The sequence below is a fragment of the Mytilus edulis genome, chromosome 8 (genome assembly GCF_963676685.1).
Source record: "Mytilus edulis chromosome 8, xbMytEdul2.2, whole genome shotgun sequence".
NCBI classification, from domain to species: Eukaryota; Metazoa; Mollusca; class Bivalvia; order Mytilida; family Mytilidae; genus Mytilus; species Mytilus edulis.
In genome coordinates, this window is record NC_092351.1 from 42,859,075 (window position 1) to 42,873,001 (window position 13,927).

A 13,927-nucleotide genomic window follows, 5' to 3' on the forward strand; every position below is an offset into this window, starting at 1 on the left:
CAACTTGTCAAGATGTCATTCTATATATATAATATATAAGCAGCAACATCTGTCTATAGAAAATTGTAAAATATATATCAAAGAGACATTGATTCGTACTGCCTATCAATTATTTACATTTTTCCAAGAAACATGAAGCCTCTCTTTGATGTTTTAAGTTTATCATGCATGACAGGTGCAATATATATAAACTTTATAAGTGTTACTTGACATCTTCATTCTGTAAACAGTAGCTTCCTTTGCTCTGTTGATGTAAGATAAAATATTAAAATAATTGGGTAGACTTGTTTGATAAATTATCTTATTTACAATTTGTTTACAATTATTTGTACTTTGAATTTTGACCTTCTTTTATCTGATCTATACCAAATAATAGATCTATTATCCAGCTAAAAAATGTCAGATTTTTTTAAAGTTTCATTTTTAGTTCTGTGTGAAACATGTTTAATTTAGCCCTGATTAGATTGGACACTTGTTAATGAGACTTTAATGAAAAAATAATCATGTCTGGAGCAAACTCTGCTGTGTCAGAGGTATTTAGTTTAAGCAGGTATAGCTATATTATAAGAAAATTAAAATAAATGAGAAGTAAATGAGTACATATTATATGATTGTATAATTGATGCATTATAAATAGCAGCAGATATAACTTTCAAATTCAAATCAAACATGTAAAATTTGACCTGCTTGTATGTTCTCTGTCTGATTTCTGGTGTTGTGAGATATCTCCTGCACCCATACACAATTTCTGACTTGAAGATCTACATGTACCAATGGATGCCACTATGCAATTGATCTGCTGTGCATTTGTTAAATAGTGTATGCAGCAGTTATGATAATTGAGCATATATAAAATATGGAGCTGTAGTATGAATGCCAATGAGATCTATCCACTGGATATCAATTGTTGAATAGTTGAACAACTAACATGTTTAACCCCGCCACATTATTTATGTATGTGCCTGTCCCAAGTCAGGAGCCTGTAATTCAGTGGTTGTCGTTTGTTTATGTGTTACATATTTGTTTTTCTTTCATTTTTTTAAAATAAATAAGGCCGTTAGTTTTCTCGTTTGAATTGTTTTACATTGCCTTATCGGGGCCTTTTATAGCTGACTATGCGGTATGGGCTTTGCTCATTGTTGAAGGCTGTACATTGACCTATAGTTGTTAATGTCTGTGTCATTTTGGTCTTTTGTGGATAGTTGTCTCATTGGCAATCATACCACATATTCTTTTTTAAAGTATAGGTCAAATATGGCCTTCATCAGACATGGGGTAATTGAAATATGTAATTGTAATTGACTGTAATTAATTACAATTTATCATGTAATTGAATGTAATGTGTAATTGAGCATTTTTTCAATTACATGTAATTGAATGTAATTAATTACATAGCCAAAATTGCCTGTAATTGACAATTACTTTTCAATTACAAGTCAATTACATTTGAAATTTTGGATCAAAAGATTAAATCTTGTGTTTTCTCAAAAAATTATTAAAAGCAATAATCTTAACAAATGTTGTAAGCTGACAAAGAAAAGCCTTCACAGTATACTTTCTGTATTAACACAACCATGGTAGATTCTTCATTTTGTATTGAATGATAAAAAAAATGTAGACACATGCCATAATTTTAAAAGAAACCACTAGGAAGTCACTGTCTTGACCTTAATTAGTAGATTTAGATAGATATTTTAAGACATTGATTTAACATAATTAACTTTATTCAAGGACTTAAATAACCAATAAATATAACCTCTGGCTATTTGTTTTATTACAAACTATATAATGACTGTTTTTATAACAGTTATGTTAAACAGATATAAGGCTAATTAGAGAGAGATAAATATACCCCTAGGGCCTATAGGTACATGTTTAAATTCTTGAAGGGATAATGCATATGACAAAATCTCACTTGCAAAATTTGTTCACTATATATATGAATGTTGAAAGAAAACATTTTATCAGATTTAAAAATGAGCTCCAAGAGTGTACTGGAACATTTTACTGTTCCTGATGACTTCCAAAATGGAAATACTTTCAAAGGAAAATGTATGCATTGTGGCACCCTCATTAGTGGAAGTTATAAAGTTACATCCAACTTTGTTACACATATGAAGGTAATACTATATAAGAATTTTAAAAATTAATAAATTCATAATGCTTCTTTTTCATTTCTAATCAGATTTCATTTATCTTATATCCTCTAATAGCTTACATTTAAATTTGGAAAATATTTTGTTTATTAAATTAATTAGTTGTGATTAAAACTAAAGTTTATTTTTGTTTTAAGAAGTCAGATTTCTAAATCACTTATTTAAGATAAATAATTTGAATAAGCTGGGATAAAAATGAAAATCATTTCAAAAAATAAAAAATAGTGCTCTTTTTTTGTATCATTTACAATCAAATAAATTTAAATAAATGTAAAATTTCAATAGGTAAATTAAAACAATTTAATATTTTCAAGATATTAAATAAGGCCTTTTGTAATTTTCAGAGAAAACACAGAGATTTGTACATTCTGCATTCTGAGAATAAAGAAATTCAACCAACATTGACACAATGCATAAAAAAAAGTGTAAAATATTCACCGTCTGATCCAAAACAGTTAGAAATGACAAATGCTCTTATAATGTTCATAGCTGGGGATCTTTTACCACTCTCTATTGTCGAAAGTGAAGAATTTAAAAACTTGATGGAAAAAGCTGACACTAAGTATCAAGTGCCTAGCAGAAAGCATTTATCTTCGAAACTTCTACATGAAAAATCGGTTGAAATAAAAAATAACCTTGTAAATACTCTTAAAAGAGCTGAAAGTGTGTGTTTAACCATTGATCTCTGGTCTAGTAGACAAATGAGAGGATTTTTGGGAATCACAGGCCACTTTATTTTGGACTGGGCTATGAAGTCTGTCATGATATGCTGTAAACGATTCAAAGGTAGACACACAGCAGAATCCATCAGGAGTGAATATGAAGAAGTTGTTACTTCATTTGAAATAGGTTTTAAAATTGCTGCAATAGTCAGTGACAATGCTAGTAATATGGCTGATGGAACATTTGAAAAGCTGATGATGGTCAAATGTAATGGGAAAATGCTTAAATAAGTTATATGACACAATACAAAAATGTATATACTAGTTGAACACTGTCTAATTGTTATAACTATAGAGCAATGTATAATACTTATGTACATATCATAGAATAAATGCATGTTTTCAATGTTTTATCTTAAATTTCCTTTCAAATGTAATTGAAGTAATTAATTACATTTGCCAAGTAATTGGAATGTAATTAATTACATTGGTAAAAAAAGTCAAATGTAATGTGTAATTTAATTGAAGATTTTGTAATTGTAATTGAATGTAATTAATTACTTTCAAATGTAATTGACCCCATGTCTGGCCTTCATCAATGAGCCAAATACAAATAAAACAACTAATAAGTTATAAGCTTCTGGTAAGATTTTTAAAAGTCTTTTTTAAATGCTTACAGGTTAGCAGAGAATCAGTAGATACCATTAATTCTTTGATTGATCTTGCAGAATGTAAATTCACTGCTTTCCACATATACCTGAGCTAGGTCACCACAAGATTACCAAGTTGTTTAATGCTTTGAAGTGAAAATGAAAAAAAACCCACCAATTATTGTTATGCATTACTCCATGTAACTATTGCCTTAAATGAAATACGCTAAAGTATTTTGTTGATGAAAAGTTGTAAAATCAAGTCAGCTATATTGTACTGGTATTTTAAGTAGGAAATGAGTTTATCTTTTTAAATCATATAATCTGATAGTTGTAGAAATAATATATTATAAGGGTTAATAACTTTCCTGTAAACTTTTCTAATTTACTGCATTTTTAGCATTCATAAAATAATTGAAAATTCCATTGAAAAGATTTAACACTGATGTTACAAGGAAATTGTTTATTATATAATTTACCTCATGTTTTGTAGACAAAGTGATAATGTCAGACAAACAAGTTTGCTATGATGGGTTTTAGTTTTGAATATTCCCAATTAGATTATGAAAACTGTATATTAAAAGTGCATGAACTTTGTTAGAATCTAAATTATTTTTTTGTTCATGCAGTGTAAATTAACTATGCCAGAAAATAATAAAACAAAAACAAAAGTAGTAGAGCAGACTGTGGAGTGCAAGCCCATTCAAATACCTGTATTTTTAGAATCTCATCCTTTTGAAAGTCTTATTGCTATTCTATTTAAAACAATCTTTATTCTAGTCCACAATAGTGTATATTGTTCAAGATGCACACAAATCTAGGTGACAAACACTGGGTCAGTATCACCTCTAGTTTAAATGTAACAGGAACATAAATAAAATAGTGCTCATTTATAAAGACTATTGTAGCAAGTCCTTGCAATGTATCGTCTTGGAACCTCTAGTTATTTAGTTTCCATAATTTTGGGTTTTGTATTTTCAGCATTTTCCAAGGTTGTTGAGAACACTGCAATGTTTGGTGACCTAGTTCTAAGACTTCCTGATGTAGTCCATGGTCTGTTTGACAAGAACACAGAATGGAATACCTTAATGGGATGGTGTGTTTGGTTTTCTGTAGAATCAAAAGTGTTTGATGGTGGAAGTGAAAAACTGCTCAATTTAGTAAGAAACTTGTTCACATTCTTTGTGATTGGTAAACCCAGGATTTTTGAAAAAAAATTCTACAACACATTTTAAATTCATTCCAATTATGGAAATAATGAGCCAAATCTTCTTATTACACATAAAGCTCAAAATTAAGGAGTACCTAAATACCTATCCGAGTCAAATTTGTGTTTCAAGCTTGACTATACCTCTGTTAAATTTATTCTGAAAGAACTAAAAATATGGATTTAAAAAAAGAAGTGGCAACTCAGCGAACCCCTCATATTTGAGCATCTCTTAGTTATAGGAGCTACTGATTATCATTCCTTCAGAAAATTTCTTCTTTCTCATACAGATTCTGAAATGAAATTCCTCAGATCTATGTGTAATATACCCAGTTAATTATAAAAGATAAATCTATCTTAGCTTTAAGAATGAGAATTTTAACCTTGATCGCGAAAAATACTTTTATTATTATCAATAACCAACGTTTGATGTTGGTAACATCTGAAATCATCAATGCATTTACAGAGCCAAGATTATAGTATACAAAAAATGAACTGTTTATTTATTTACCATCTGGATAAGTAGTAAATAATCTCTAAATTATGACCTATTTACATCCATTTTTACAAACTCGTAATTGTAATTTTTTGCATGTGTTATATGTTTTCGATGATCCAACAGATTTCAATTGCATCGCTGTATCATAATGTTAAGTGCATCTCACGCCTATTTTAATGTTTGTTAACTATACATAAAATGTTAACCATGACATGTTGTGTCGATGAAGTGTGGTTACTGGTTATGATGTTAAGCTTTTCATGTGAAATTGGAAACCATTTTTTCAACATTCTTTACACTAAAGTTTATGTTTTTATAATTTAGAATTCTCCATTCAGGTGGTTTCATTAATTTTGCTGACAGGAAGCTTTGAACACATGTTCACATAGTAATCAATTCTTCATTAATGAGGTATTTTTTGCTATGAGTATAGAATAATATTAAAAAGCAAAATGTAAAATTGACAAGTGGCAAAAATTGGAACCTTAGATGTGTTTGATTGTTTTTCCTTATGTGTTTATATTGTTAAGTTACTTTTGATATCATATGATCCACGCATAAAGATTTCTCACTATATTTATAACAGATAACAGGTAATACTAATGAAAAACTGTCAATTTTGTATTGGTTTATCCCATAAAATTTAATATATAAAACAAAGATGTGGTATGATTGCCAATGAGACAACTCTTCACAAGAGACCAAATAACACAGAAATTAACAACTATATATAGGTAAACTCAATGCATGATAGAAATCTAACTCTCAGAAAACTAATACCATTACCTATATTGTACCCATGAGATTGCATTCTCAGAAAACTAATACATTGTACCATTACCATATTGTACCCATGAGATTGCACTCTCAGAAAACTAATACCATTACCTTTATTGTACCCATGAGATTGCACTCTCAGAAAACTAATACCGTTACCTATATTGTACCCATGAGATTGCACTCTCAGAAAACTAATACCATTACCTATATTGTACCCATGAGATTGCACTCTCAGAAAACTAATACCGTTACCTATATTGTACCCATGAGATTGCACTCTCAGAAAACTAGTACCATTACCTATATTGTACACATGAGATTGCACTCTCAGAAAACTAGTACCATTACCTATATTGTACCCACGAGATTGGACTCTCAGAAAACTAATACCATTACCTATATTGTACCCATGAGATTGCACTCTCAGAAAACTAGTACCATTACCTATATTGTACCCATTAGATTGCACTCTCAGAAAACAAATACCATTACCTATATTGTACCCATGAGATTGCACTCTCAGGAAACTAATACCATAACCTATATTGTACCCATGAGATTGGACTCTCAGAAAACTAATACCATTACCTATATTGTACCCATGAGATTGCACTATCAGAAAACTAATACCATTACCTGTATTGTACCCATGAGATTGGACTCTCAGAAAACTAATACCACTATCTATATTGTACCCACGAGATTGGACTCTCAGAAAACTAATACCATGACCTATATTGTACCCATGAGATTGCACTCTCAGAAAACTAATACCATTACCTATATTGTACCCATGAGATTGCACTCTCAGAAAACTAATACCATTACCTATATTGTACTTATGAGGGATGGATACCAAACATCTAGCACTCTTAATAACTGCTATACTACTGTATCTATCTGATAAGGATGGATTTTCCCAATCAGCGTTACTGTGAAGAACTATACAAACTATAAAAAGTCTATAAACTTTTATCTCTTTGTCAATATCATGATTCAACAGGAGCAAATCTGGATCGAGAAGGTTTATGCGGTTAAAATCTATTATAGTTTATTATAAGTTATTTTAAAACCAGTAAAAAATCTTGGAGGACTGATAGCTTGATAGTTAAGACAACTGGATATTGTTGAAGACTGTTTGTTGTCCATTAGCATCTTATGGTTGTTTTATTCTCTTGGTTGTGATCTTATTGGCATATAGGCATCATATCCTTCTGTTTACTATAAACCAACTTATTTTTGCAGATACTTTATTTCTCCTTTAGCCCTTTTTATCCAGATTTGTGGTGATTTAATTTCATGTTTTTCAAATTGACTTGATGTTGTAAAATAAGGAAAGATCTAGGTTTTAAACTTATATTTGTGTTATTTTACTCCTCACGACAGTCATTAAAATAAATTATCACGAAGATATATAGGTTTACAGTATTTGTTAAGAACAAAACCAAGCCATCAACATCTATTCTATACTTGCAGGTAGTCCAAAAAATTATGACGTCTTGTAAGGCTATTTTAAATTTTTGCTTTGACGTCTTTTTGTTGATGTAAGGTGTCAAAGAAAAATATATAATAGCCTTTCAAGACTTCATTATTGTTTGGACTAACTTGCAGGTATCTTTCAGAAACCTATCTTGACCTCAAGTGCTTTTGAAATTGACCTTGGACAAAAGATTTACAATAGAATCATTGTAGATTTTTAAGACTTATCCTTTGATATTATTTGTACTTTCAGATGTCACAAGAGATAAATCTTATACCAAAAGAAGACGATTATATAAATCCATTCACTGAAGAAAATCAAAAGTTAAAGGAAAAGGTATAACAGGATAACTTGATATTATTGTATAAATGAAGACGTGACAGCAGATTTCAGCATTCCTGTTTGTTTCTGAACAGTACAATATGTTGACATTAAAGTTTTAGGATAATAAACCGTATAGCGGGTTATTTTCGCAGGTGTGAAATTTCACGATTTTCATTGAATAAAGTTTATGGTTATTTTTTTGGAGGATTCAAAACGTTTATCATTACCTATGTATGTGCCCTTTTAAATTGATGGAATTTATTTTGGCGATTTTATTCAATCCGTGAAAATAAGTGAAAATTTACAAACCTTGAATATAATCCACTTTACAGTATATGTCCTTTTTTACCAATCATAGGTAGTTCATGCCTTTATTGAGATAAGTAGCAGGTCAAGCGAATAAAAGCATTAAAAGACCTAATTCTCATATGTCATTTTGGTCTTAATTTGTAACTATATTGCATACAACCATTTGACTTCGGAATCAATGAATAAATTTTAATGTATGGAAAATTACAAATGTACATTGCCATAATGGTTCCTGATACAATCCATCTTTGTCTCCTAATGGGTCAGTGTTATCAAAGCTGAATTTCCTCCAGGGGAGTATTGTTTTACTTACAACCATCTTAAAATAAGAATGGTTTCCTTCTAAATTCAATAAAACAGGTCAACCAATATGACTACTGATAAAGGTTTTGCAATAACTATACCCTTGCTTGAATGCAGAAAAAGACTACTTAACATTGTTCACTATATGATTTACATCATGTGTCAATGTTCCAGCTAGGTTTTCAAAAGGGCAGGGTGCCAATCCTGAAAAAGGGCATTTAACGCGCGATATGATAATATGAAAAGGGCATATTTTAATAAAAGATGTTAATCAAACATTTGTGTTTATTCGTTGAATCACAGGTTATACAAGAACAACATCTTTAACCCATATAGAACTCTATCTTTCTACTTTTAAGGCTGAAAAACTTGTCAAGCAGCTTGTCACACAAGTTTTTTTTATCATTGCTTGGCACAGTTGAACTTTATATGCAGTATGTTTTGAAAAGAGATCTGTTTCATACTGTTTCTATGGTCTACCACATTTTACCAGTTTCACCTTTCTACCCCTGCTGTGCTTGATGGCAATACAGCACAAAACAGCTGTGCTCAGTAAATTCACAATTTTAGGATATAAAGCAACAGTGAAAAATAGTATCAAAAATAAAGAATACAGAAAAGATGACCAAGGCACCCTACCAACACTGCTACTAAGACCCTCTTTAACTTTTCCCATAACTCAAAATAAATACCTAAACATATATATTCTTAAGCAAGAAGTATGGAGACACATTTTAGAATATGTAAATGGGTTACTCAATGCTAGGGAAAAAATCAGATTGAGTTATCTTTCTTTATTCGGGTGTGCTCCTTCTTTCGAGGATTATAAACAGTACGTAAATATGATGTAAATATGATCACAATATGGCGGCCGATTTTGTTATTTTTGTATCAAAAATGAAGGCAGTCAATGACAAATACGTCTGAATTTTCTGTTTATTTTACAGAAAACAAGTAAAACAATGTCTTCAACGATTTTATAATGGTTTTCCAACTTTCTGTCATTACGTTTCTTCCATGAAACTATGGTAAACATCGCAAATTGTGCCCAAGTTGTTGTATGCACATTTCTTCAAAGATAATTGCCGACTGACCGATTCTATTTGAACGAATTAATGTTGATGATCGTTAATGACCCATCCGATAAACGGATTACCTATAACAACAGATTATGACACCAGTTGTAACCATTGATTAGCTTGGGGTGGTAAACAAAGTCATAATCTTTTCCCCAGGTAAAATTTAGTAATTTATAGCGTATCATATCAATACGCAAATTAATATGCAATCGATCTTCAAAAAAGGCAGGGCGCCGGGGAAACTGTAAAAAGGGCACAGGGCGCCACTCGGAAAAGGGCGGGCGCCGCGCCCTCTGAAAACGGCCTAGCTGGAACACTGTGTGTTTTAAACAAAGTGAGAATGTCAGACAACAAGTTTACTTTATATGATAGGCTTTGTTTTAGAATATTAAATTAAACCGTGAGAACTGTACATTAAAAGTGCATAAATTTTGTTCATGCAGTGCAAGTTAACTACTCCGGAACATTTAAAACAAGTTAAGTGAATTTGCATAAAATCTATTTGATTAAAAGTTTGAAAGAATTATAACTGTCATTCCTATTAGGAATGTAAAAGTTTTTCCTTTGTCTTTTTTTCTCTCTGTCCATAAAAGATTTGTGTCACATTCTTCCCAGGAACTACAAGTCATGGCTTCTTGATATACAAATTATCATCTAGTTTTTCCATACTTTGTAAAATATTTTAAGTTCTAAGATATTCTTCTTCCTGGTTGCTGAAAACTAAATCTTTAAAATTTTACACACTATTATAATTTCATTATAGATGCTTAATAATTGATTTAAATCATGTTTTAAACCAGTTAATACAAAGACGTTTTCATTTCTGAAGAAAAAATATAGATGTATTTTCATATGTAAAAAATATTTTCAGGCCATGAAAGAAGTTTTAGATTCAGCAAAGTCAAAAGGCAAATCTAAATCCACAAAGAAAAAGAAAGAGAAGAAAAAAGGACCAAGAATGAGTCATACTGAACTTTGACAGTTGTTTACATCTAGACTTAAATAGTGCTTTCAAACTCTGACAGTTGAGAAGGACCATAGATATGAAAGCACCTACCATAGGTGATCTTATTCAGGGATTGTTGTGGACAGTATTTATTACTACATTCTAGAAATGTAGATTTGAGGGTTTATAGAATATTGGGGAAAGTTTTTAATAATATATGGTTGAAGAGTTTTAGTATGACTGGAAGATCGATTTTAATGAATGGTTTATTGCTATACTTTTAAGAGGTCAATGTATGTTTTTTATGATTTTAAGTAATATCCTACACCACAGTTCAAATGACTGGTTAGATTTTGTTGCCCTGCCATATTTAGCTGATTAAGATTTTTAGTATGTGTGTCTACGATGATGATATAAATATTTTTGCCATGATGAACATTCACAAATTTCCACTCTTAGCTTCAAGCTTGTGAATGGGCCATTGGTGCCTTTCTGACGCATCTTGTTCAAAAGTGGAATCTAAGACCATATTTCTAATTACTGTGACTATGACTGTTTCTCTTATTATTTAAGTGGTACTGGAGACCACATTTCATGATACTGGGGATTCATTTATTTTTGTGATTATCAATTTTCGTGGAATGCTTAAAACTTTCATATTTGTGGATATTTGATTTTGTGGTTTTTCCAATTTCTGTATACAAAGCCTATTAAAAATATTTTATTTGTTAAACATTTGAATTCATGGGTCAACTGTACCCACGAAATCCACAAAAATTGGTATCCAACAAATATTAATGAATCCACAGTAGTATTTTGCAAATTGGAAGATATTTGTGTATGCTTCAATATAAAAGTATTTCTGCTTTAAATTCATTAATTACAGGTGTCGTTAATAGCTGAGGTTGATGGTTTAATAGATCTTAGACATAAAAGACATTAGCATACATTGATATCTAAAGTGTGACTGTTAGTATTTGCACTAAAAGAAATCATTAAATTTGAGGTGTGTGTCAGCTTATCATTATTCAACAATCCAGGTACAGCTGAAATAATTTAGGTTTTTGGGTAATATTTTCTTTCAAAAATCTTAATTTTGCATTTAAACCAGAACTTAATTGAAATGTACTTATCAACATAATGTAAGAGAACTTGTTCATATATCTTAAATGCTTATTTTCAGACATTTATAGATTATGACATAAAAAATACATGACTTAAAGTACTTTTCTTGAAACTTATTATTTAGTTGAGGAAGAAAATTTCCCTATTGTAAATCTTGATATTTTGACAGGTTGTTATTTTCATGCTTTTAATCATAAAATTGTTGCTCTTGCCCAGCATTTCCAAGTTGAAGGATAAGTGTGCTATTCACATCATTTTGTTTATTTGTTCTAACTTTTTTCATGCATCTTAGGTGATAGGGAAATATTTTAAAAGTAGAAATAACCCATGCAAAATACAATATATTATCCTATGTATGTTTTTGCCCCATATAATGTTGTAGTTTAGCTCATTTATACACAAAATACACACTACTGGTACATTATTGTGCACTTTTTTTTAAACAAGAGTGTCTATTCAAAAGTTCAATCACTTTTCTATGTTTTTTGTTTATATAATGCATTCCATAATTTTCTAGATTATAAGATACTCATGTATGTAGTTATAAGCAATGAGTTTGTTTGATGTGTTGTTGTAGAGGATTATTGACATCTAAAAAATAATTTATCAACAGTATTGCATGTCAATAGAGAAGAAATATTTACAATTTTCTAATCTTGTTATGTAAACATTCTGTTTACATTATTTCAGCTACCTTATGCTTTTGGTAAATAGTGAGCTTAACAGTTGTAAAGATTTTGTAAATAAATTTCTGCTGAGTCACTTTCTAAAACAACAAATATTACCTTAAAAAAACTCAAAGCTACTAAACTCACTTGTGACATTTTGGCTCCACCTATTTGAATGTTACTATTTTTAAATGCTTCATTGGTAGATTTTATAGATATTTTTCTTTACTTTTTCACCAGTCTTTTGTTTACAATTGCTCTTACTGTATTTGCTATAACACTTTTGTGAGGATCTAATTTTAGTAGAAACCATGTTAATCAAATCTCCAGTTTATTTAAATGTTATGATTATAGTTTCATCCTGACAGGGAACATCAGTTTGATGTATAATTAGTGCAATAATTAACACAATTAAGTATGAAAGAGAGTATGAATAATTTTCAAAGATACTTCAAAGGCTTTTTTAAGGTACTTTATACACAAGAACTGTCTGATATATTTGCTGATGCAATGCATCTGTATATTAGTGTTGGAAGAAGGTTAGATGTTTACATATTTATCATACAGACTGATTAATAGAAGATTATGGAAGAAATTGTTTTTTCTTAACGATTCCTTAAAAGTGGGATATTTTTGCAGAACACGGTTTAATGCATAGTTTTTTTTTATTTGTATCACACAGACTGAATAGTCTGATATGTCAATATAATCATGCAAAATATTGTTTTTTATTAATCATTTCATTTTTTTCAAGTTGAATCTATAATACTAAAATTACGAGGTCCAATTTGTCAGCCGTCATCGGGTAAAAACGACAAACCAAAGAATTCAACTCTATATATAACTAATATAGGACAATGCTGTAGATTAAAAATTACACCACTCCAGACCCTTTTGTTTTCAGCATAATTAATATTGCCAATAATTAACAAGTTCCGGGTCTAATCCGATACCGATACAAATAGTATATTCAGCTATTACGTTATCTGTACGTTCCGCATTTGACAGGCGCACCCCCAAACGGTGTATTTAGGATTTTGCTATATACACGGGTCATAATCAAAGGACTGACACTACACTGACTAATCAGATGACAATACCAATTACTAAAATAAGGCTTAGGCATAGTAATATACTTTAATTCAGTCACGGACCCGCGATATCACAGGTGTGTACTTGTATATACTGATAAAGATGTAGTGCAACTTACAGCAAGCATTTTAGAAACATTTTAAATTTGTATTTTACAAGTTGAGTAATTTGTCTGAATCAATAACATGGTCATTCAAGATATTGTCTTTTTCAGTCATTTCATTTTCTTTTCATTCTTTGCAGCAGAAAACTATTATGACAATGTTATTGATTGAAGATTTTTAAACCAGTGCCATTGCAATAAAATATTTTCTTTGATCTTATACTGACTTATGTGTATCTTAATATAGCTTAATGGATGGGTACATTCTGCTTAAAATATACTTTAAAACATAATTATGACAAGCAAATATAGTAAAAAAACAAAAACATAAAACAAACCAGAAGTATGAAGAGAGATGTCAATAAGGAGTTACAGCTTTTACATTAATGCTAGCAAGACAAATCTTTGTTTGGCTTGCTTGCTTTGATTGTATCAGTGTTTGCTCAAGCATGGTAATTAAGATAGGCGGGGCTTCAGCTTGTATACATCATACTTATATTTTATTGGACGTTATCTCTGAGGTTAAGGACACTTAATTTTAAAA

The 13,927-nt window shown here is 30.3% G+C and overlaps 2 protein-coding genes across 3 annotated transcripts in view; both read left to right on the plus strand.

The window, feature by feature from the left end:
• LOC139485614 (coiled-coil domain-containing protein 134-like) overlaps positions 1-13,603 on the plus strand; it is a 29,104-nt gene extending 15,501 nt beyond the window's left edge. The window contains exons 4-7 of one of the 2 annotated variants that reach the window (XR_011655354.1): positions 4,450-4,628; positions 7,687-7,770; positions 10,321-12,941; positions 13,357-13,603. Coding sequence is in view for 1 of the 2 variants with exons in the window: in XM_071270228.1 (XP_071126329.1) it covers positions 4,450-4,628; positions 7,687-7,770; positions 10,321-10,428 (371 nt within the window). In the remaining variant the exon portion in view is untranslated. Of the gene's footprint in view, positions 1-4,449; positions 4,629-7,686; positions 7,771-10,320 lie in introns of both variants that reach the window. The other variant, XM_071270228.1, reaches the window with a different exon arrangement.
• LOC139486643 (E3 SUMO-protein ligase ZBED1-like) lies at positions 1,271-3,109 on the plus strand. Its single transcript, XM_071271569.1, has 2 exons — positions 1,271-2,120; positions 2,501-3,109. The coding sequence occupies exons 1-2, from the start codon at positions 1,944-1,946 to the stop codon at positions 3,107-3,109; spliced, it is 786 nt and encodes a 261-aa protein (XP_071127670.1). The 5' UTR covers positions 1,271-1,943.
• Positions 13,604-13,927: the final 324 nt, after the last annotated feature.